The 24,825-nt window shown below is 53.8% G+C and overlaps 2 protein-coding genes across 2 annotated transcripts in view; one reads left to right on the top strand and one right to left on the bottom strand.

The window, feature by feature from the left end:
* The window catches only part of GNAZ (G protein subunit alpha z), a 57,055-nt gene extending 35,400 nt beyond the window's left edge, over window positions 1–21,655 (bottom strand). The window contains exon 1 of the mRNA XM_027859407.1: window positions 20,933–21,655. Within this exon, the coding sequence (XP_027715208.1) occupies window positions 20,933–21,655 (723 nt within the window). The remainder of the gene's footprint in view (window positions 1–20,932) is intronic.
* The window catches only part of RSPH14 (radial spoke head 14 homolog), a 190,498-nt gene that overhangs the window by 78,976 nt on the left and 86,697 nt on the right, over window positions 1–24,825 (top strand). The window lies entirely within an intron of this gene.

Below are 24,825 nucleotides of genomic sequence, written 5' to 3' on the forward strand. Positions count from 1 at the left end.
TGGGGCGAGAGGATTCCCAGAGGCCTCCTGGACCAAGTGGCCTTTGGATGGAACCTTAAAGAACACGGATCCAGAGAGCTGGCCCAGAAGGCCTCTTTCCCTTTGGGAGTCTGAAGTAGGTATATTTCCTGTTGTTTCTGGGGTGACTTCAAAGCACTGAAACACCATCCTGTGGACTAAGGAGTAAGTTTGATTCTGCTTTGCCAAGATGGTATAGCACCAGGAAGGCAGACCTTCCTCATCTCAGTTGTTCCTCCTGGGGCGGGCTAGGCTATTAGGAAGGAACACGAGGGGGGTTTCATCAAATGTCCTTCTGCTTGGAAGAACTCAAACCTTCAGCTCTCACAGACCGTCCTCTCCTCTCGCCCTAATCCCTTTGCAATTATCACAGCCTTGGATCCTGCTGGTAACACCCCACATAGCTTATTTTGTTCTTTAGTTATTAAGCATTTTTTCTCCCTTCTACCTCTGCTTCTCCTCCCCCCTGAAGAACAAAAGCAAAACCAGAAAACCTTGTAACAAATAAGCACCGTCACACGAAACAAGTTGCCATATTGGCCACGTCCCAAAATGTGTATTTGAGTCTGTAAAAAAAAAAAAAAAATGACAGAAGCCAAGGGAAACATTTAAATATGACAAAATAGATGGAGGAGGAAAAGGAAAAGGTTTTCGCAGTCTGTCCCCTGGCTGTCATGGCAGGAGGCCCCACCTCTCCTCCAAGGCCAGCCCAGCCCAGCTCATCACCATCCCCTGGTTCTTTGTGGGCCCTCCAGCCGTGACATCCCAGGCCCACAGCCTCCCCAGCCTTGTGCTGCCACAATTACGAGCCTGTCCTAACTGGGGCAAGGAGCACTGTTTATGTCCCAAGGTTTAACTGAACAGAGATGAACAGCAGGAACTTCAATGTAGAGCCTGACAGGCCTCCCTCACCTGTCTGCACGGACAGATTAGTAAGTGCCTGCAATATGCTGCTGAGGACACCAAGACAAGGAGGGACTGCCTTCTCTTCCCCATCCCCCACAATGTCTCTCGTGTTTGTCTCCTTCTCTCCACTCAGACGACCTTTACCCTAGTTCAGTCTCAGTTTCCTCATCCCTAAAATGGGGACAATAATAGCCCCTGCCTCCCAGGGGTGTTGAGGATCAAATAAGATCATGTATGTAAAGCGCTTTGTGAACCATCCAGCGATACAAAATGTCAACTCATCATCATCATCCATGTCATCATGGTCGCCCCGCACCTATCCCATCCCCCACCCCCAGCCCCGTCCATCCTCCACACAGCTGCCACCTGCCTGTCCCTAAGCCCTGCTCTGACCATGCCACCCTTCCTCCCCTCCCCAATGAAATCAGCCTGTACTGTTCTGCCATGTCCCTGAACATAACACATAAGCTCTTCAGTATGGCCTGGCATTGGACACCCTGGCCTGGCTTCAGCTGACTTTTAGAAGAGCCAGGGGGCGCCACAGCGCTCAGAGCACTGCACCTGGAGGCAGGAAGACCCAAGTTCAAATCCAGCTTCAGATATTTGCTAGCTGTATGACCCTGGGCAAGTCACTAAAGCTCCGTCTGCCTTCATTTACTGAACTGTAAAAAAGGGAAGCTAATTACAATAGCCCTTATCTCCCAGCCTTATAACGAGAGAATCTTTCATGTGCTCAGCACAGCACATAGTGAATGTGTGTTGGCGCCCCCCTTTTGCACTGTCTTTTCCAGTCAGCTGACCGGCTGGTCATTCCCTCCTTCCCCATCTCCTGCAATGTTGTCCCTCTCCTCATCTTGGGATCCCAGGCTCAGGCCGAATGCTCCTCTCCCCTCCGAGAGGCCTTTCTCCTCACTTGGGCCTCCTCTCCAGCGACGGTGGTTATCGCTGTTGGGGTTATTCTGCCAGAAGCTGAGTGAGAAGTCTCTGTGGATGCATATCGGCATCTTTCTCCGGAGAGGGAGTCCCAGGGACCCCTGCAGACAGCTTCCCATTCTGTATCAGCTTTTCTTTCCGGGCCTCTGCTGAGCTCCCTGAGGGCACAAGGGTTTGCTGCCATTCTTTGTTATCAGGCACTGAAGCAGAGGGTCAGGTACACAGGAGGTGCTTAATAAATGCTTGTCAAGTTGTTGGATTTAAAGCAAAGCGAGTCATTGATTCTGTGGAGAGATTTCAAGGTGTCCTTGGCTTGGGTATTTAAAAAACTGACAAATCTATTTCGACATAATTAGTTTCCTTTGTACTCGATGCATTCTGTCCTATGCAGTGCACAGCACGATTCAGGGTCGGTAGGCTTTAGCAGCCTGCCAGAGCAGGGCCCCAGCACTAACGAGGGAAGAGCCCTGCTCTGGTTTGGAGAAGGGGACAGTTCTTGGGCCTTCCAGACACGGGCCCCGTCTTGGTGAGGTGGTGGTAGAGCCCAGTGTGCCTCGAACCCAGGCCTCTGATTCACATTCTAGGCAGATGGGATGCACTCGCTAGGTCCTTCTGTGATCTCCTTGGGGGGTTGTATGTGGTTATCCTAGATGCCGTCACCTGCGACCACAGAGACAGGCATCACACATGGCCTTTGGGCCAGGCCTACTGGGAGACTGCGGTTAGGAGAGGCAGCCCAGCCCCTCAGGGCCTCCACCTGTCTTTGGTTTTATTAATGAAATTAGACAAAGTGGATGTAATAGCAATAATAAAAACATTAACAGCTGGGGTGAAATGAACATAAATAAAACATTTGGCCTGGCTTGTCCTCTTTCTAAATGCCAAAAAAGAGAGGACTTGGCATTTCTCAGAGCTGTCTGATGATGGCATAGATTATCATGACAGGTAATGAGTGCCTTGTTACTAGAGGTATTCAAGTGAAGGATGAATGAGAGTTAGAGAAGAGACTCCTGAATGGTGTGGAAGGCTGAGCTTTCTTCCTGTGCCAGGGCAAAGCGTGGTCTGGAGGTGTGTGCATATTGAGGGGGGCGTTAAAGACGAGAGGCACCTCTCCGTTGGCTTTGTTATTCCAGATGCCACAGTCCATCCCATCCCTAGGATGTCTCCTCACCTCCAGGATTTCCCTTCAGAGCCTTTCAGGGCCCTCCCTCCCTCCTGAAGTCTTGTGGCGCTTGGAGGCACCGCCAGCCTGCTCCATCCTTAGCGCTGGCCCCTTAGAGGCTGTTCAGTGTTCCTTGCCGGGTCTGACCTGAGACTCCCCAGAGAGGCAGGAAGCTTTTGAAGAACAAAAACCTCACCTTCTCTTCACTTTCCACAGCTTAGGTCTAGACAAGCCCAGGGCTGGGCCCTTGAAAGACTGTTAAGTGCTGGACAGTAGCAGAGCATTGACTCTGGAGTCAGAGACCTCGGGTTCAAATCCTGCCTCTGACCCGTACTACCAGGGTGACCCTAGGCCTCAGTTTGCTCAGCTCTAAAATGAGGGGGTTGGACTTGGTAGGGGGAGGGGTTTCTAAATTGATGATCTAGTTCAGGGGTGGGGAACCCGCACCCCGGAGGCTACATGTGGCACCTCAAGGTTGCAGGTTCCCCAGCCCTCTATGGTTTTCCTTTCTCTAACTCTATTACAAACATGCCATGTGGATTAGGGAGAGAGAACCCTGGACGGGCAATCAGGAGAGCTGGGTTCTTTCCCTGACTTCCACCAACAGGCTCTGTGACCGTGGATAGGTAACGTCCCTTCTGAGCATCTGTTTTCTCCTTGGCAAACAGAGGAGAGATGACCTGGTTCAGATAGTCTTAACCTGGGATCCATGAATTTGTATTTTTAAAAACTATTTGGATCCCTAATTCTAATACAATTTGTATTATTCTGTTATCCTTTTATTTTATGCATTTAAAAACTCTGTTTTTGAGGGGTCAGCAGGTTTTCACCATCTGTGGCCAAGGCCTGTTGATGTCACCTTCCTAACATCTCTCAAATTTGCCTTCTAAGATCCACCTGCCACCTGACCCTCTTGTCCAGGGAGTTAGCGATCTGCCCTAGCTTGGTGCCTTCTGCGAACTGGCGAAGTCTGCCATGGTTGACTTTCCCCGGTCACGGCACAGGATCAGACACAGATCCATGGCTAAGCCACTTGACTGCTCTGCTACAAAAGAGGAAGCCTGGCTGGGGGCTTGTTGTGAGGACTGGCTGGGGATCTGACTGCGGGAGTTTGCAGACGAGTTCTCCAAAGGTCAGCTTCATTTCCCTGGGGACCGTGGCAGAAACGTTACTCACGGGTGGACGGCATCAGCCCCACACTCAGTCACATGTCCCATGAGTAAAAACGTTTGCGCCATGCACCCCCAATGTTTGTCTGCGTTTTGAGTAATTGATTTATAGGTTATGTGCATATACTACTACACTTGTAATTATGTACATTATAAAGCCAACCCAAAAATAGGAACCATAAAAGGATGAGATAAAGATGAAATACTATTTGAACAAGAGACGGCAGAACTTCCTGAGCAGGAGAGCAACCTCGTGGTCAGGCCTGAGCTTTAGGAAAATCACTGGGGCGGTTTTGCAGAAGCCGTGGACACGCGAAGGCCGGCAGATAACACAGAGCCTATGACCAAATACTTAACCCAAATTTTACAGTAGAGTACTACAAACACCCCATAGAAGAAAAGGAAAAAGTTCAGACTTCTTCTCTGGTCCGAAGGGAGGGCCAAAACATTTATGTGAGTTTCCCGGATGGCTGGGGCACTGTGCCCCTCACCCCTCCAAATGTGGAAGGGATAACTGAACTTTCAGACAGTGCCTCTTAGCTGCTCGGTTAAGTGCGTTCCCTGACTCTCCCAGAAGGCCGAAGCCGTCTGAGCTCCCGCGGATGTGGTCATGGGCCTGCACTCCCTCTGCAGCGTCAAGGCTTCCTAGGCCTTCCAGAGCCCTCTGCCCCATCTCCCAGTACAATCACACACGGAGTTTTGAGCTAAAAGCAGTCTGCTCTTGCTTGGTCCTAGCTGTCTGGTCGAGTAGGGCTGAGGATACTGAGGCCAGAGAGAAGTGACTCGGCCAAAGTCCCCAGGATGAAGGTGAAGAGCTTGAGCCTGGGGCTCGGGAAAAGTACGCAGGGACTTGGGTTCAAATCTTGCCTCGGACACTACCTAGGTGACCATGAACGAGCGCCTTCCCCTCACTGGGCCTCAGTTTCCTTCTCCATAAAATGAGGGGTTTGGACTAGACCATTTCTAAGGCCTGTTCCTGCTCCGTGACCCGCACTGCGTTTGGCTGCCTCTTCCGGGATCCCCTCTTCATTCCAGGGCCTGGGGGCGGTCTCTGTAGATCAGTGTTATGGAAAGTGACGGAGCTCTGTCTATAGGGAGCCTCTAGGCCCATCACAGAGGGCAGTGAGATTCCCTTCTGGCAGGTCTTCTTGGAAGCTGTGCGTGGTGAGGTGCTGCTCATTCTCAAACTCTGCTTTCTGAAATAGCCATTCCTTTGACAAAGATGAAGCTTGTCTGAAGGGCCTGTTTCAAGCAGACACAGCTGGGAAAAGCTCGGGCCTGCACTGGGCTTCCAGATCTCAGATGATGACCGGTAGCAGCTGAGAGTGCCGGGTCAGCGGCCAGAAGGGCCTGGCCCTGGGGGTTCTGTCCCGAGCATCGGGATGCTGCTGTAGAGGAGCTGTGTGGGGCTGGGCCATCACCCTCCAGACCGAGCCCTCTCCTTCCCCGGTCCCTCACTTCTTTCCTTACCTCTTGCGTCCCCGCCGCCTCCCCTCCAGATCATCACATTCCGTGGCGTTTTCTCACTTCTCATCCTCCGTGCCCTTTCTGTAGATGGACCACTGCAATGGCACCTTCCGTGCTACCACCTTCCCTCTAGCCCTGCCCTCCCTTGCCCTGGGCGTCACGCTTCTCCTCCCCCCCTCTCCGTTTTGATAGACTTTTGGACGCTTCTGTGTAGACCTTAGCGATTATCGTTCTTTTCCTCCCACTTCTCCAGGTGGCTGTTTGCTGAGTTTCTGTGCTGAGCCTGCCTCCGTCCCCACTCTCTGCTTGCCCTTTGGCACAGCGTGTACACGAAGCCTTCTTCCTAGTCCTCTGCCCTTTGCTAAGGGCTGGTCTGCAGGCCCAAGCTCGAACCTGCCTCAGTCTCTGCCAGGCTTCTGCCCGGAGGGATCTCTGGGTTAGCTTGGACCCTTCCCTCTCCTTCATCCCACAGTGTCCTATTGAGTCTACCTCCCACCCCCCTTACTCCCCTTCTCTCCATTCCTCCCATCACCACCCAGTAGGCTGTCATGAGCACTCACTCACTTGAGCTCCTGCCCACAGCAAATCTTTATGGGCTGTCCCATCTGGTCCCATCATGCTGCTCATGACCCTCTGTGGCTCCCTGTTAGCTCGCAAATAAAGTTCAGAAGACTGCCCTGCAGCCTCATCCTGCCTGCCTCCCTGGCCTTCTTTCACGTGGCTTCCCTCCATGTATGCTCCTCTCAGGCCAAGGTGGAACAACCAGCGCCCACGTGCACGTCTTAGACTTTCTCACCTCTAGACCTTTGTCCATGTCAGGTTTGCTACCTTCCTTGCAGATGTTACTGAAGTGAGGATTCCTTTCATGTAGGGTGGGACGGGATGACTGTGGGAGATCCTTTCCAGCTCTCAAATCACGTGCTGCTTATCCTTGCCTGTTTAAATCGGCCTTATCCCTTCAAGCCCAACGCAGGTGCTGCCTCCTCCAGGAAGTTGGACCTGATTCTTTCTGGGCGGTGCCCTCCCCCCTCAGGAACCTTGCTGAGGACTTCTTTCTGTCACTTGGGTAGTTTACAGTTATCTGTGTATGTGTCCTGTGCCCCTGAACTCAACGAAGGCCTTCCTGAAAATCTGTCCGAGCTAGGGGCCCACCACACTGATCTGAGTGAAGGACTGCACTCTCTGGAAAGTCCCCTTATGTGGGGGAGTGTAGATGCCTGCCGCTGCTAATGGGGGGGGGGAGTGCGCCAGAAAGGGCTGAAGCTCTGCGTTGTCCGTTCTTCGGCCTCAGTCCAGTGTATAAGGAAAATAAGGCATTTCCTGTTGGCCTCCCGCCACCCCTTCTTTGCCCCTGTGTTTCCCTGGGCAGAGGGAGGGGCCCTCAGAACAAAGCTCCATTTGTCCCTTACATCATCCCCATTGAGGGAGAGTGCAAGCCTGGACCAAGGCTGTGGTTCCGGCATGGGTGGCTCTTTGTGATTCTAGGCCTGGGCCTCGGAAGGAGGCCTGGGAACTGGCCTCCATGTGGCCTGACCTTCAGGGCCAAGCACAAGGGAGCAGGCTGTGCTACCGTGGAGCCTGCTCTACCCCTGCGGCTTTGGAGCGCGGCGGCCCTCGAGGCAGCCCCAGAATCGGGGAAGAAGCAGAGGTAAAGTGACTCGTCCAGGCCACATCGTTCCCAAGGCAGGGAAAGCTGGGCCAGCGTTAACTGTGCGGGAGATCCGGTTCTGGGCTAGGGAGGCGGCGGAGCCCTGGGGCCTGCCCTCGGGGAGCTCCTAGCCTAGGGGAAGGGAGCAGAGAACAGAATGTTGCAGCAGCCAGAGGGGCCGGGCCCACCCACTGATTTCCTCAGCAGTCCCACCAGGGGGGTCCCTCCCTTTTCTCATCCTTTAGATAAGGCCGTAATCAGCCACTCACCCTACTGGGTCCCTTTGAGTTAGATTGGCCAGCTTCCTTACGCAGAGCCGGTAGGGAAGAAGGGAGATAGAGTGCTGGGCCTGGAGTCAGGAGGACCTGAGTTCAAATCTGGCCTCAGACACTTCCTAGCTGGGTGACCCTGAGCAAGTCACTTCACTCTGTCTGCCTCAGTTTCCTCATCTGTAAAATGAGCTGGAGAAGGAAATGGCCAACCCCTCCAGGATCTTTGCCAAGAAAGCCCAAATGAGTGTATGGAGAGTCAGACATGACTGAACAGCAAGAAGAGAGGGTGTCAGGAGAGGGGCTCAGGGCCCGGAGCTGTGAAGGACCCACTGCCTCCTCTTCTGGTGCTAAATGCTGGCCATTCCTTCCGTTACGACCTGAGGCCCAGAAAATCCAGGCAAGGTGCTCTAAGCCGTGACCACCAGAGGTTTCCAGCAGCAACAGCAGCATAGGACCCACCATTCTGTCCGTAGCAGCACACTGCCAAGGTGTGCCAAGACCTCTGTCTGCACAGTGAGTGCTTTGTCAGTGTTGGCCCGACTGATCCTGACATTCTAGGCCTCCTGCCTCAATCCTGACCCTGGGCCTCTCCTTCCCAGATTCTCTGCTGCGGACCTTCTAAAACAGACCTCTTCCTCTTTCCTGCCTCTGCCCCAAAGCCAGGGGCAGATCCCATCTTCTTATTCTCTTCTCCAAAGCTCTCCAGCTTCCCATTGTCTTCCCTAAAATGTGGTGTGTCCAGAGTGGACCCAGCCCTCCAGGCTTCCCTGAGCCATTCTTGCCTCCCTGGTCCTGAACTCAGCCTGTGTCAGTGCAACGTCACACTGGCTTTGCTTTCCTGGCTGGCACATTAGAGTGTTAACTCTTCCTGAGCTTGTGGTCCACTAAAACCCCCAGGTCTTTTTTTTTTTTTATGAATCGCCATTTAGATGCTTCTTTCCTGTCTTATAAAGTTGATTTAAAAAAAATACTTTGTTTATCCCTATTATATTTAATCTTATTCAATTTGACCTGATGTTCTAGCCTGTTCAGATATTTTTGAGGCAGCATTGAATAGTAGATAAAGTATCAGACTTGCAATCAGAAAGACTTGGGGGGCAGCTAGGTGGTGCAGTGGATAGAGCACCGGCCCTGGAGTCAGGAGGACCTGAGTTCAAATCCAGCCTCAGACCAAACACTCAACACTTACTAGCTGTGTGACCCTGGGCAAGTCACTTAACCCCATTGCCTAGCAAAAACAAAACAAAACAACAAAAAAGAAAGACTTGGGTTCAGATGTGACCACTCAAAAGCTTTGTGATTCGGGGTGATTCACTAACTCTTCTGGGCCTCTCTTCCTTAGCCTGCCTTTCCACTTGTTTTCAGACCCTTTTGCTGGATCATTTTCCCCTTCCGTGCGTTCACGCCTCAGTGGATGTGTCTCCAAAGTCTCTGTCCTAGATCCTTTTCTCTTCTTCCCCCTACGTTTTTACCCACTTCTAAGACTTCCATCATTACTTCTGTGCAGGCAATGAATGAAACCTGCTCTGATGACCCTTTCCCCACAGCCAAGTCTATCCCTCCAACCCTAACCTCTCTCCAGGCCTCTAGTCCCCAACTAAAAATGTTTGCTACTATTGTGCTGTAAGAAATGACTTCAGAAAAACCTGGAAAGACTTGTATGGTCTGATGCTGAGTGAAGTGAGCAGAACCAGGAGAACGTTAACAGCCACGTTGTGCGATGACTGACTTTGATAGACTTGGCCCTTCTCAGCAATGCAGGGATCTAAGACATCTCCAAAACTCTCAAGATGGAGAATGCTGTCCACATCCAGAGAGAGAACCACGGAGTCTGAAGCATGCTATTGGCTATTTTTTTCTTCTGCTTTGTTTTGTTTCCTCTTTCTGGTGGTTTCTCCCATTGGTTCCAATTCTTCTTTACAACATGACTAATGTGAAAATATGTTTGATAGGAATGGATGTGTGTAGCCTATGTCAGATTGCGAGCTGTCTTGGGGAAAGAGCGGGGAGGGAGGGAGAGAAAAATTTAAACCTCAAAAGCTTGTAGAAATGATTGTTGATAAATCCAAATAAATTAATAAATAAAAAAAGAAGTGTTTCCTGAGCACGTCCTCCTGGCCAGGTCATCAGCACCTCCCGTTCAACAGCCCAGACTTTGTTCTTTCCCTCCCCCCGCCTTCCTCCTCTCAGTTTCCTGCTTCTGTCTACAACACTCCTGTGTGCCCATCGTCACCCAGGCTCAACACTGGAAAGCATCTGATTCTCCCTAAACCTGATGTGGCCAGCTGTCCCTGGGCCATGCCCTCCTTTCTGCTCCTGGTTAGGCGTGGGCCTAACATCTCACCTGGGCCTTTGGACTAGATTCCTGGTACATTGTCTCCCTACCTCCAGCCTCTCTGCCCCTTTCTTGCCAGACTAATCCCTCTAATGCGCAGCTCTGCACCTGGCCTCCCCTTCAGCTCTCCTCTTCCCTGCCTCCAGGGTAAAAGATAACCTTCTTGGCTGGGCATTCCTGCCCTACCAAATGTGGCACCAGGTTCCCTTTCCAACAGGCTTTGACACTACTCCCCCATACTTAATCTGGCTCATGGCTAAGCCGAACTGCTCCCCAGTCTCTGATCTCAGCAGGCTCGGAAGGGGGTCTCCCCACATTGCCTCTGAGGGCAGAGAATGCACACTCTCTCCACTGTGGAGAGATCAGGCAGGAAGGATTACACGCTGCTACAAACACCGTCAGGAGGTCTCATGGCCACTGCCTGGGATGTGCCCTGGAGGGCTTTGGGCTCAAATCCCACCTCTGACTGACTGTGTGACCTTGGACAAGTCCATTAACTTCTCTTGGCCTCAGTACCCTCATCTGTCCCTTCCAGGTCTAGGAGACAGTCAAGCACAGATCCCTGAGACGCTCTGGATCCCATCCAAGAACTTTGCTAAAATATAGGTAAACTACCAGACGCCCCACCGAACAGCCTGGGGGCTGAAGCCAGCCAGGCCTGGCCTGGATGAAGCCGTGCTGTGCTATGAGATAGCTGCTGCTCCCCTCAGTGCTTGCTAATAATTTCATCAATGCATTTTGGAACTGGAGCCAAGCTCACTGGCCTCTTTCCCTTTTGGAACATCAGGACATGGGTCCTCTGCCCGTCTTGCAGACCTCTCGTGGTCTCTGTGGTCCGTCTTCAATTTTCTCGAAGATTCTCGAAGGTCTTCCAAAGCGGCTCAGTGCGTTTGCTACTTCTTCCAGCTCTGAGAGTCTGTTCTAAATTCTCTTCCCAATCTAAAGCCTGCCGTCTCTCAGAGGCCACTCAGCACAGATCTGCACGTTTCCTGGGAACGAACAGCTGACCCTGTCTGTGTGGCCGTCCCCCCAGGGAGCCCTGCTGTGCGGCCACCCCTGGGCTGAGGTGTCTGTGGATCGGGTGAAGAACAGGGCTCTACTATCGGCTTCCTGAGCTCTCTCTCTCTCTCTCTCTCTCTCTCTCTCTTTTTCTCTCTCTCTCTGGCAACATGGTAGATAGAATGCTGCCTGGCAGTCAGAAAGACCCAAATCCAAATCCTGTTGAAGAAGCTTACTGTGTGACCCTGGGTGAGTCACATCACCTTGCTCCACCCCATTTCCCTCCTCCATAAAATGAGGAGGTTCCAAGTGATGGCCCGTGAGGCCTCTTACCAGCCCTCTGTCTATGACCCTATTACATTCAGCACTGGATAAATGAACACATAAATGGGCTGGCCGAGGTAGGCCCCACGATCGCTCTCCTCTGTTTCTGCCCCTCTCGCCCCGAGAGGAAGGAAGGAGGCGGACACAAGTCATTGACTGGATGCCTGGGGCCTGCTGACGTGAGAGTTTCCACGTGTCCAGGCCTGCGTTAGTGGCTACGTGTGGTCTTTATGTGGTCGGTAGGGTGGCACATGAGAACCAGCTTCTAGATCAGAGACCTTTCCACCGCACATCCTTAGAGAATACTTGATAATCCTTGATCCTGTGAAGGGGGCTGGTGCGGGGCCACTCTCCAAGCTCCCATGGCCCCCTGTGGCTTGGCTTCTGCTAATGTGTCACTGATAGGCTAGTGTGAATTAGGATAAGATGTTACCTCTCCCAGGGTTTGCCTTTTAGGAGGAGGCAGGGAGGGGAAGCTGAAGGAGTAAAGCCTGCGGGAGGGGAGGGCAGATATCGGAGACTGTCCCATTCAAGCCTCCATCTCTCTGGACAGTGGCCTTTTGAAACAGGGATGTGGAAGGAGGGCACCGAGGGAAATGACTGATGATTGGCTTGTTGACCTTGACCCCAGTCCTGCCCGAACCCAGCAGGTTGGCGCCTGTGGGACTTCAGCCTGGAAGGGGCGCCACAAGCCTGGGATGGCTTTCTTAGGGCCTTCGGTGCATTTCTTCAGCTCCAAGATGCTCAGGAGTCTAGCGCTTTTCCTTAGCCTGGATCTTCCTGGTGCTTTGTGCCTGGAGACTCCCAGTCTTCCTCTTTTTCTCCTTGGCAACACACTGACGCAGGGGGAGGCAGCTGGGGCGGATGCTGCTCCCACCCCCGCCTGGGTCTGTGGGGAAAGGTTTCATCTCGAGACTCAGCAATTGGGAAGGAAAACGTCTCTGTGACCCAGAGGACTAGGCCTCATTGCAGGCGGCCTCTCGCTCTCTGGTGCCCGGCTGCTGGACGTGCAGCTGAGAGAGAGGGAGGGACTGGGAAACAAGGGAGAGAGGAAGGGCCAGATACTCAGGGATGGCAGAAGCCTCAGCCACAGCCCTGGGCCAGGCTTAGAGAGGCCTTTCATCGGAGCTCCAGCCCTAAACGTCCCTGGCCTCAGTTCTATCCCTGGTCCCAGCTGCCTACCTGCCTTTGCCCAGCCAGAAAACTCCGCTTCCACCTCACCCTGGCTCAGGAAAGAGTCACTGATAGAAGGCTAAGGGATCTCATCAGAGGCATGCCTACTATCCAGGGCTCTGGGAGCCAGGGGATACCCCCCCACCCCCACCCACACACCTCTACACCCATGTAAACATACTCATATACCCATACATATTTCACAACATATATGTACCCCAACACTTACATGCACCCAGACACACACACTTACACTCATACATATACTCCCAGACCCACCAACTCATACACATACATATACGTACACACCCTTCCACACAAACGTCCATCCATATTCACGCCCATGCACACACCCCACGCGATACAGACGCACACATACAATACACACACCCATGCCCCCGCATTCACACGGCACGCTCACCGCCACACGTACACCCCCCCAGTACAAACACACATGTGCACACCCACATGCATGTACACATACACCCCCACATTCACACGGCACGCTCACCGCCACACATACACCCCCCCATTACAAACACACATGCGCACACCCACATGCACGTACACATACACCCCCGCATGATACAGGCACACACCTACAGTACACCCTCACACCCCGGCTATCCCTGGACTTGCCCTCACGTTGCCACCTCAGCCAGTGACCGCCGGCATCAGCCTCCTCTCTCCCTCCCTCCCTCCTTCATCCCTTCCTCCCCAGGGCCCGGGAGCCTCAGAGAAGGGCACCTCTGGGCCAGGCTGCTTGGCTTTCTCCTGGGCCCTGGGCTTAATGAAGTGTCCCTTCCTAGTCAGTATTTTGGGGGCACCCTGAGCCTGGCTGGAAGCCTTGGGGCTGTTGGCCTTGGCCCTTCCTCTGACAGAATGAGCCCTGGGGCAGCTTGCCTCAGTGTCCCGCAGGAGCCCGCAGACACAGCATCATGGGATGGTGCAGAGCAGGCAGCAGCCTCAGGGCCCTGGCTCCTCATTCCCAACAAGGAACGGAGGATTGGCTGTCTCCCAACACGGCCACGCTGAGTGTCAGGGCGGTCTTCCTACTACTGAGCCCAGCCTGTCTCTCTAAGAGCTCCCCCTTCTGACCCCTGGGCCTTTCCGGTGTGGAAAGGCGGGGTCCCTGCTGCCTCTGAGTCTTGGCTGCTGTGGCCTTCAATGACAAAATTCTTCATCCCTGTCCCGTCTTTGTTGCTCTTCTCTGAACACAGTCCAGCTTTCTAAATGGGGCCTCCAGAGCCGGCTGGTTTTCTAAATGGAGTCTGGTCAGGTTCTAGAGGACAGTGGGACCATGAGCTCCCCGGCTCTGAAAAGAGCCAGAAAGACTTGATCGAGAGTGTTGGGGGCACGGGACCGTGATCCTTGTCTCCGAACACAGACCGTCAAAGCGCAAAGGGATTTTAGGTCCCTACGCCCATTTTCTTGATGAGGTAACTGAGGCTCAGAGAAAAGGCACTTACTGAGAGTCACATAGCAAGTGAGTGTCAGAGCTGAGGAAGGATAAGGTGTTCTGAACTTTCTCACCCCCACGCTCTCACCAAGGCCTGCCGCACATCGCAGAGCTGGGGTGGCCGCACGCGGGGCAGTGGGTACTTCCCCACAGGAACCCTGGACTGCCTCCCCGAAGTCCCCTTGGCCAGTGGTGGGTGAGCAGTGGCTTTATCTTGCCCGCTCGATCCCAATCCCGGCCATCTGGTCTTGTCTTCTACATTAGAATATAAAGGGACAAAGGGTGCTGACTGGCGTTTGTATTCCCAGGGCTGGCACAGAAAAGCTATCTCTCTGCCTCTGTTTCTTCAAGGTTCCTTCCTTAGGAGTATGACTCTAGAGCCGGAGGCTTCCCTAGACACTTTTAGCCTCCTGGTGGACCCCGGGTACTGTGTGACAGGACAGTTGGGAGGGAAACCAGGCCTGAAGCCAGGTCAGAGCAGGCCCGAGCAGCCTCGGAGGAAGGAGAACAGCTCTGATTTCTGCCGCAGGTTAAGGGCTACAAAGGACTTTGCTCACAACTCAGCTCACAGCATCCAAGTTCTCCTGCCGGGAGGGTCCTCAGATGTCATCGGGTCCAAACACCTTATTTTTCAGGGGAGGAAACTGAAGCCCAGGGAAGGCAAGTGACCTGTTCAAAGGCACAGAACTGGTCAGCAAGATGTAGGTAGTAAATGGATTAGGGTCTCAGTCTGACAGATGAAGAAACTGAGGCTCAGAGAATTGCCTAAACCCACATGGCAAGTGGACGGCTGAGCCAGCGTTCAGAGCTTGGTGTTCTGACTCGTTTCTCCACCTCACACTGCCTCTTGCCACAAAATGCATGGCATTAGGATATAGAATGTAGCTGTGTTGCAGAGTGGTGAGAGTTTGGGGCTGGAGGGGGGCCAGGAGGCTTGAGTTTAAATTCTGCCTCAGACCCTTACCTGCCACATGACCCTGGGCAAGTCCCTGGAGAGCTCACAGCCTTATTTCTTCACCTATAAAGTGGGGAAAGTAATCTTTGTATGACCTATTTCATAGAGTAGCTGTGGAGAAGGTGCTTGGTCAGCCATGGCAGAGCACCAAGGGCCCTTGGCAAGGGGTCATTCAGGTTGATGGACATTTCTTAAGCACCAGCTGAGGGCTGGGGTCTAGGGACCCAAAGGCAAACCCCCAGAGTGGGCGACTCCAGGTCATTTGGGAAGGGAGGGAGCATTTACAGCTGGGTGGCTCAGGGAGGGCTTCTGGGAAGAGGTGACGCCCAAGTGGGCTGAGTCTGGAATAGAAGCGGCTAAGAGCTGGTGAGGAGGAGGGGGTGTGTGCCAGGCGTGGCGGGCTGGGGGCAGGCAGGACATCTGACAGCAGGCTACGGGGCGCCACAGTGAACAGAACCTAGGTTCCCAGGGCTGTGCCTGTTACAGGACCATATAGATGGTGGCTGCTCCTCTTAGCCTGGGAAGCCCAGTGGGGGAGGATTCCCTTGGTGCTGCCTCCCCCCCAGTCTCCATTGCAGGCTCTGCCCTGCTGCAGGTCACCCGTCCTGGGGTAGAAGATTGGCAGAAACAGGGGACTGCAGGCTTGGCGTCATGTTCTTGGGCTCTGGGGGCGAGGGGGCATAGATAGGATGGTATGTTTTAGGGTACTTGGCAGAGACTGAGGCCCAAGGCGGCGGCGGGGGCGGGATTTGGCCAAGGTCACAGAGGTAGGAAGGGGGAGAGCTAGGATTCGAACCCAGGTCTCCTGACTCCACATCCCCTTCTCTTTCCACTAAACCATGTCTGCAGAGGTCCCAGATCAGTGGTCAGCCTGTGAGTGAGACAGGGAGGGCAGGGCTGCCTTGCTTGTGGACTTGAGGCAGAGAGGGGTGTCAGCCTCACGCCTGGGGCCCACGCTGGCAGAGTTCCTGTCTCCTTGGCTCGTGCCATGGGTGTGCCCTCCCTCTCTGTCTCCCGCCAATGCCCCGCAGGGGCCAACCCAGGCTAGAAACACAAGACCACAGTGTTCAATGGAGAGAGAGAGGGGAGGGCTGACGAGCAGGCTGTGGGAGAAGAAAGAGCTGAGGCCTCGGCTGTGTCCTCTTCCCAGCCCCCCAGCCCCCCCGGGCAGCACGTCCAGCCCCAGGCCAATGCCTGCCAGTGGGTACCCTCCCCCCTCTGCCAGTGCCCTTCAGCCCCCAGGGAGGCAGGAAGGGCTGAGTCATGAGAGCACGGCCTCTCCCCCTCCCCTGCCCTGCCTCAGTTTCTTCCTCTGTAAAATAAGGAGGCTGGACTAGGTAGCAAGTGAGGCCCTTTATAGAACTGACATTCTATGTTCTATCTGTATTATTCTCTCCACGTGATGGAAGAGGTGATTGAGGCCCTAGCTGGCTCAGTGCCTAAAGCCTGGAAGACCCGAGTTCAGATTTAGCCTCAGATACTTCCTAGCTGACCCTGGGCAAGTCATTTCACAGTTGTTTGCGCCTCAGTTTCCTAAGCTGTAAAATAGGGATCGTAATATAAATCAAACAAGATAATGTTTGTTGATACTCTGCTGAGCGCAGTACCCGGCACATAGTAAGCTTCACTAAGGCTTCTTTCCTTCCTGAGGATGAGGGAAGTGGAGACTCACCCAAGGTCACACAGTGAGCTATCGGCAATCAGAGAGTGAGGCCGAGTCAGTCTTTGGATTTAAAAAAGGGAGCTGAGTTTTACAGTCCTGGTTCTGCCAGCCTCCTCCCCTGCGCGAGTCCCTGCCCAGTGGTCACTTGTAGGTGACTGGCCTTGCTGTCAGCCATGAGCCGCCGGCCTCCCCTGTGTGGGCCCCTGCTCAGTGGTCACTTCTAGGTGGCTGGCCTTTCCATTAAGCTAGTTCCTTTTGAGTCTTCTCTACACTAAACTCCCTTAAATGAGACTCATGACATGATTTCAGATTCTTTCCTCCTGGTTGCCCTCCTTTGTACATGCGCCAGCTTAGAACTGGACCCAATACTGATTGTGGAGGCTCTGAGCCAGCAGAGGCTTTGGGACTATCCCATCCCTTTTTCTGGCCTATTTATTCAGCTGTAGATCACACGGGCTCTCTTTTCGGGGGGTGGGGTAGAGGGAGTTACAGGTCACACTTGTGACTGTCACTGAGTGTGGTCCACTAAAACCATCAGGTCTTCTTCATTCACTGGAATTCCTTGCTGTCCAGCCACATCTCCCTGGCAGGGCAGGGACAAGGGATTGGGGGCACATGCATTCTTCTGTTTGGTTGACTAGAATCGCATCCATAGGGCCAGGCGTTGGTTTCCGGGAAGCTGCAGTGGTCATGCTAGGAAAAGTGGCCTTCTTAGCCAGTGAGTTCTCTGTGATGGAAGCTAATCGGCATCCCTAGATTCATAAGGAGCGTTGTTTACGGTGACCCCTTCCGGCCCTGATTTAGGAGGAAGCAGACGCCTAACTTCTGGGGCCTCGGGAAATAGCCACTAGCAGGAAATAGGAATGAAACAGCAATCTTGGAAATCTTGGCGTGTATTAAGAGGCCATTAGTGACCCGATTCTGAGAGAACCTTAGCCCCCCACCATCTACCAGTACCAGCTCTAGACAGAGGGGACCCAGCCCTGCCCTCTATCCATTCCACTCTTCTCAGCAGACACTTGCCTAACACCTTTAGTTCCCTCTTTTCCTGGTGACCTGGATCAGGTACTCCGAGTTATCCTTGTTTCAGAATTACCAGAAAAGAGAAGTAACTTGTCCACAGTCACCCAGCTAGGTAGTGGTGATAGCTGAGATTTGAACCCAGGTCTCTCTCTCTCCACGAAACTCCCAGGAGGGGAGTTACAACAGCTCGCTTAGCCCCTCTGCCCAGGGGCCAACTTTTGTTAAGGCACAGAAGGTTGATAGCAAAATACAATGTGTTCTACCCTTAACACTATGAGCTCCCATCACTCCCATCCCAGGGCCCTGCAGAGTTAGACTGGCTGTTGGGTCAGAGCCTAGAGTGGCTGCTTGAGGGGTCTGGGGTCTGGGACTGGACCTCCATGCTCCAGCCCCATTTTGCTGGCCCAAGCTGAGTTCCTCCTGCTTCTGCTCTTTGCCTGTGAACCCTGAATTATAGCCGAGCCACATGAGAGTTTGAGTATGACCTACACCCGCCATGGGCTTTGTTCTAAGATTCCTCTTAGCTGTGATCATCCCTGAGGTTCCAAGGCTCGTGGCCCCCAGGCCTGACTTCCTGTGTTCTTAGCCCCTTCCCCACACAATACTCTCTTACTCTACAAAGCCCTCAGGAGCAGTCAAAAGATGAAAACCCCAGGCTGCCAGGATAGGAGTTACAAGAATACACCAGACTATCAAAGGTCAGAAACCTGGGCAGGACAGACAGACAGATGGGAGGATGGCTTGCTAGTCACAATCAGAATGCCTGAGGGGAAGAAAAGGCTTTATCCCAGATAGGATTCTTCATTTGATTCTTGCCAGAGTGTGACTCAACCCTAGGGTAGGGGCAGCCCCAGTAACTTGGCCAGAAGGGAGACTCGTTTAAGTGGCTGCAGAAGGCAGATGCCAACACCTTGGAGCAGGCAGGCCTTGCAGGAAGTGGGGCCTCTCTTGGGCAGCCTCCTCAGAATGGCCCCGGCTAGCAGGGCCCTTCCCCTTCCCCAGCGGCCAGTGGGCCTGGGCCCTGTCCACCAGATTCCATAGTCCTCCCAGCTTGCCTAATGGTGTACATTGCCACAAAGACAGAGGCAGCATCCTGGTCTTCTGGGCCAACTGGCTAGCTCTTTCCCATCAACGTCCCCCATTTCCCCTCCCCACAGCTGTGTTGAGAAACACAGTCAGTGGACACTGGGCCTGAGGCCAAGGCACAGTAGGGAACGGGGGCAGGCAGCAGATCCGGGGGGAGTGGTTCAGCTGGGATGGGCAGCTGTGTGTGTGTGTGTGTGTGTGTGTGTGTGTGTGTGTGTGTGTGAAAGAGAGACAGAGACACAGAGAAAGACAGAGACAGAGAAGTGGAGGGAGACATGGGGGAGCAGGAAACAACAAGGAGGCGAGCTCGCTATGTGATCGCCTCCATTGCCCTCCTGGTCTTAGGCCCAGTATCCCAGAGTGAAGGTCACTGTCCCAGGGAGGGCTCTCAGAAGGCAGTGTGGGGGCAGGGGGATGGCCCAGGCAGACAGAGCCTTGGGGGAAGGATCACTTTCCATGGAATGGGATTTTCCCCCTCAGTTTTCAAAGGTGATCATTAATATTTTTTCAAGCAGGGTCCAGTATGTGCTTGAGTAGGTGCTGAATAAATACTCCAGGCTTGGTAGATGGAGTCCTTGTGGGGGTAGCTGGGTATGGTTGGGGAAAGCTCCAAATCTGGAAGCCAGTCCCAATCCTGACCTGTCCTTGGACAGGTCATGTCCCCCTTTCTGGCCTCAGTTTATTGGGTTGTAAAGTAGAGATATGGGGACAGCTAGGTGGCACAGTGGATAGAATACCTGGTCTGGAGTTAGGAAGATTCCTCTTCCTGAGTTCAAATCTCACCTCAGACACTGACTAGCTGTATGACCCTGGGCAAGTCACTTCACCCTGTTTGTCTCAGTTTCCTCATCTGTAAAATGAGCTGGAGAAGGAAGTGGCAAACCATTCCAGTATCTCTGTCAAGAAAACCCCCAAAGGGGCCACAAAGAACCTGACACGACTGAAAAAATGACTGAGAAGCAGAGATAAAACCTGGCTTCCTTTGTCCCCACACCAGGCAGTCACATCTGCCTCCCTCAGACCTCCTTCTCTAATGCCTTAAAATGTAATTACTGTGGCTAGGGTTTAACCCTCTTGCTGGAGCGTGATCTCCGTGACTGAGTGTGAGCTTGGTACCTTCCTAGCCCCCAGGACACCAGGATCCTCCACACCAGTGCTTAGGAAAAGTTCAGAATGACTATTGCGTCCTTCCTCCAGGCCTCTCAGAGTTGGGAAGCTTAAGCGGTTCTAGACCAGGTTCAATGCCTTCCTCCCATCCCCCTGATCCCTGAGGGCCCCTGGGCTCCCTGTTGTAAAGCCCCTTGCCCTGGGCAGGACAGAAAGAACGCCAGACTAGGGCAGAGCCAAGAGACCCGGGTTTGGATCCTGGCTTGGCTGCCAAGAAGCTGTGTGATGTGGGACTAGTTCTTTCTCCTCTGTGGTCCTCAGTCTCCTTGTATGTAAAATGAGGTCTGGCTCTCTCTACCACTACGGTCCTGACAGGCTCCTTCCAGCCTAAAGGTGCCGGCACTTCAACTTCTCGGCATGCTCCCTGGCCACCCCCTCAAACCCCGCCAGTGGCTCTCTGACCTGCAGCGACAGGAAAGCTAAGGGCTGGAGAAAGCAGGAGGAAGGGCCTGAAAGAGAGAGGCTGGGAGAGTCCAATTGGGGGCCTTCTCTATTCTCCCAGCATCAGGGAGAATATCTCGAGGCCAGCCTGGATAGGAGAGCAGGCTGCTAGGGCCCAGAGAGTGGGGAGAGGGCCACAGGGCCCCAGGAGCACTAGCCTAGGCAGTCGGGACCCCGGGAGATGGGTTTGCCTCCTGGTCCAGGGGCTGGGCTGGGGAGGGCATTTCCCAGATGAACAGCAGCTTTCACTCAGGGACTGTCTCATTATCGTCTGTTGTCCACGGGAAGACGGCGACCTAGGCGGTTGTTATCCAGCCTGCTGACCACACGCGTGCTGCCCTACCCCCCCCATTAGAGACTCACAGAATCTCTCCAGATCTTGAGGACTGGGCAGGAAGGACTGGACATGGGCAGCCCAAGAGCCAGTCCTTGAGGCGGCTTGGTGGGGAGTAGTAGCATTTCTACCCAGGCAGCCCCTGTTGAGTTTGTGGGAGTGTCTCTGTGCCCTGACCTTCCCCCGTTGCTCAGCCGCTCATTCAGAGAATAGATAGGAATTTAAAACCAACGGAAACGCAGACCCCGTGCAGCCCTCCCCCTGCGCCCCGGGGCCCTGCCTGCTCCCCCAGTGCACCGGGAGCCTCGGGAGGAGGACTCTGGGGGCCCCTGAGCCGGACCGGGAGCATCTTGCGCCGCGGGGCCAGGCCGGGGCTCGGCCCATCGCACCATACTCACCGTCTGGTTATCTTCGTACAGCTTCAAGTCGTAGCCGCTGAGCTCCACGCAGAAGATTATTGCTGTAACCCCCTCGAAACAGTGAATCCATTTTTTGCGCTCTGACCTCTGACCCCCCACGTCCACCATTTTGAACGTCAGCTCCTTGAAGGTAAACTTGTTCTCCACGATGCCAGTGGTCATGTCCCGCGAGCGCAGAATGTCCTCCACCGTGGGGATGTAGTCCAGCGCGGCGATCCTTTCCAGGTCGTTCAGGTAGTAGGCGGCGTTGTCCTCCAGGTGGTACTCGCTGGAGCGGCAGAAGCACTGCTGCACCCCCGGGTCGGCCCAGAGCCGCTTCATGACCCCCAGCAGCTCGGGGGTGATCTCCCCCCGGCTCTCCGCCGGGCCCGTCAGGGCAAACAGCTGCACGGCGTCATAGGCCCGGTCCGGGTTGTGGAACTCGATCTTGAGGGCCGCCAGCGCTCGGATGATGCGCGTCAGGGAGTCAATGGCATTGTAGACAATCAGGGGCTTGTACTCCTTGCAGGCCTCCAGGTTGAAGCCCCCACTGTGGATGATCTTCATCTGCTTGACAATGGTGCTCTTTCCCGAGTTGCTGGTGCCCAAGAGGAGCAGCTTGATCTCGCGGCGTTGGCGCTGACTCTCCGAGCGCAGGTGGCGGTCAATCCTCCTGGACCGCCGGGCTGCCTCTTTGTCCTCCGAGCTTTGCCGACATCCCATGGTATAGCTGCGGGGAGCCAGCCGAGAGGGCGGGGAAGCTGAGACGGGGTCTGGCTCTGCCTCTCCCGTCTGCTCCTCGGTGCCTCTGAGTGGGTAGCTGCAGTCTCTTGGAGTCCGCGTGCCAGGTGCACCCTGTGGAAAAAAGAATAGAACTCTCCAATACCTGATGGGCCAACAGGTCTGTACCAACCGGCTCAGTCCCAGCAGGGGTGTGAAGACCTGCGGATGGGCAGCCACAGACGGACTGTTTCTTCCCTGCCTCTCATGGTGCTCCCCTGCCCACGGAAGAAATGGTGGCACATTCCCTTTAGTGAGAAGACACGTCCCTTGTCCTCGGCTTGGCCCGATCTCTCAGGTACCCCTTCTTCTTCTGCATAATGATTTGCCCTCCTTCTGGCCAAAGGTGAGGAACTGCCCAGCTCGGCCTCGGCCTCCCTCTGTCTGCCTGTTAGCTGTATTTTCCTGTCGCTCCGTTGATGCTGCCAGGGCCGACTGGAGAACTGGTGCAGCCTTCTGGTGCTGCCACTGCTGCGGTGCCCTCTCGGCCCCTCCTGGCTTGGGCTCTTCCACGTCAGATCTGGGCATCCCTGTCCCCCACCTGCCAAACAGAGAACAAGCAGTGAGCCCCAGAAGGAGGGACCTCCCCCTCTTGCTGCCTGCATCCTTCGCAGATTTATCTCTCCCGATCACCACCAAGCACCCCCAAGCTGCAGAGAATAAGCAAAGGAAGGCAATTTCGGAGAGTCCAAGCCTGACAGCCCCACCAGAAACACAGGAACAGCTGATGTCTCCGGGCCTCGGAACAATGGGAAATCAAATGCCCTTTTCTTTCCAGCCTGCTGTGGTGTTATTATCCAAACCCACAGGAAAACAAACAGTGTCTCGCTGTGTCCCAATTCACTCCCAGCTAGAGCCAGTCACTGGCCTGCCCAGCCCTGTTCTGACTGGTTTACCTGAAGCAAAGGACGAAAGGGAAAGGTGAGGCTCAGTAGGGCCTAGGCCTTGGCCTTGACCCGCCTCCTCAGCCCAACCCACTCTGTGTTTACTGTACCATTCATTCCCTCCCTCTGCTCCTGGCCTTTGGGTCCCGGCTCAGCTTCCCGGTCCAGGCCCCACCTCTGCGGTTTGTGCGGCCCCAACATTCCTTGCAGGGAAATGAGGATCTAATAGCCGTATTGCTGACCTGTGGTCACTGAGTTTGGAGGAGACAGCCTTGATCCCCCTCCCCTGCCCTTTTTCCTTCCTTTGGGGAGAGGAAACTGGATTAATAGAGAGCTGCTTGAGCTGGGATTCAGGAACCCTGGGCTTGAGTCAGGAATGCTGCCTGGGTGACCTTAGGCAGTTCCCCTCCCCCCTCTGTCAAGGAGGGAGAGATGGGGTCACAGCGACTGGAAGGGCCCTTCCTACTGTGGTTCTGCAGTCGTAGCAGGGTGACTGTGACATGCCTGCTGGACAGCTCACATTTCGGTAGCACTTCACAGTTGACAAAGCACTTTCCTCCCAGTGATCCTATGGGACATTCAAATCCGACAAGGTTTTTGAAACACCCACTAGTCATAGGGCACTTTGCCAGGCACGGGGGATACAGAGAAACTTACATTCTACTGGGTGGGGGCCCATCATCACCGATAGGGATAATACTGAGGAGAGACTGAAGGGGGACAAAGGAAAGATCAGACAGGGCTCTGGGAATCTTTGAGGAGGGAGTGGTCATTGACATCTGGAGGGGAGGGGGGTCTAAGGAAGCTGAGCCTCGAAGGGGGATTCATTTCATTCCCCCCAAATTGTATTACACATGCAAGGATCTGTACTGGGCTCTGGGGATATTCTGAATGATGAAGACGGAGGAGGTTCAGGCATGGGATGGTCTGTCCACATGCCGAAATAGAATGTGAAGTCTGGGCACTAGCTAGGAATGCAGTTGGTCTGGAACCCAGAGTGGATGAAGGAGAGTAACCTGGCATAAGGCTGGAAAGGGGCTAGAGCCTGATTAGGGAGGCCTGAAATGCCAGGCTGAAGAGTTAGTGGGTAGGTTTTTGAGTAGGGGAATGACGTGGTCAGGCCTGTTCCTTGGCAGTTTGGAGGATTGTCTGGAGACGAGAGAGACTGCAAAAGTCCAGGCCAGGGGAGAATGAATGCCCAAGTTGTGATGGTGGCCGTAGGAGGAGGGGACAAATGTGAGAGATGATTATCTTGCCTTGGAGAGGTAAGCATTATTGTCCTTATATTACAGTTGAGGAACCTTGAGGTTCAGAGTTCAGTCCAAATGCTAGGCATCAAAGCCAACCAGCTCCTTCAAATCCCAAAGTTCAGCATTCTGTTCACTGCCCCTCACTGTCTTCCAATCCACGCGGCAAAATGTAACATTCCCTGAGCAGGGTCCATGGGCAATCCAAAGATAATGACTTCCTTCAGAGCTAGTAAGAAAGATAAGTTCACATGTGAACTAATGATAAAAAATATGGAGTGACAATCCATGCTTCTAGATGTTCAGAGAAGGAAAGCTGAGAAGGCTTCTTGAAGGAGGTCAGACTTGAGTCAGTTTGGCTTGAAGGGGTGGGGGGTGGATTTTAATATAAAATCTTTCGTGGGTTCAAAAAAGCAACTTCACCAGTACAAGAGAGGGGAGGCCTGTCTAGACAGCAGTTGGTCTGAAACAGCCCTCAGAGTGATGGTAGACTTGGGAGTTCAGTATCTGTTAACAATGTGATGTGGCAGCCAAAAAGCTCACAGGGCCTTAGGCTACAGTAAGAGAGACAGCATCCAGGACTAGGGAGGTCATCATCCCATCTAGAGGACTGGCTTCTGAGCAAGGAAAGACGTGGAGTAGTGGTAGAGTGTCTCAATGAGGACAGCTTGGATGATGGGTGGCCTTCAGTTTGTCCAGTAGGACAATCAACAGAGAAGAGACAACTTAGGGGGACTCCTCTTTAATAATGGCCTTAGAGAGTAGAACAGGGAGTGGGACTTGCAGAGAGGCAAGTCAAGGCTTCATAAAGGGAGAAACTTCCTAACAATGAGAGCTGTCCCAAAGTGGAGCAGGCTACCATGGGAGCTGGTGGGTTCCCTTTCATCAGAGGGCTTCAAGCAAAGACCAGATGAGCATGCCGGGGAGGGGGGGAATACTACAGAGGACATTCTTGTTCAGTTATGGGTTTGACCAAGTGATC

This window comes from Vombatus ursinus, unplaced genomic scaffold (assembly GCF_900497805.2).
Source record: "Vombatus ursinus unplaced genomic scaffold, bare-nosed wombat genome assembly UNPS02014167.1, whole genome shotgun sequence".
NCBI classification, from domain to species: Eukaryota; Metazoa; Chordata; class Mammalia; order Diprotodontia; family Vombatidae; genus Vombatus; species Vombatus ursinus.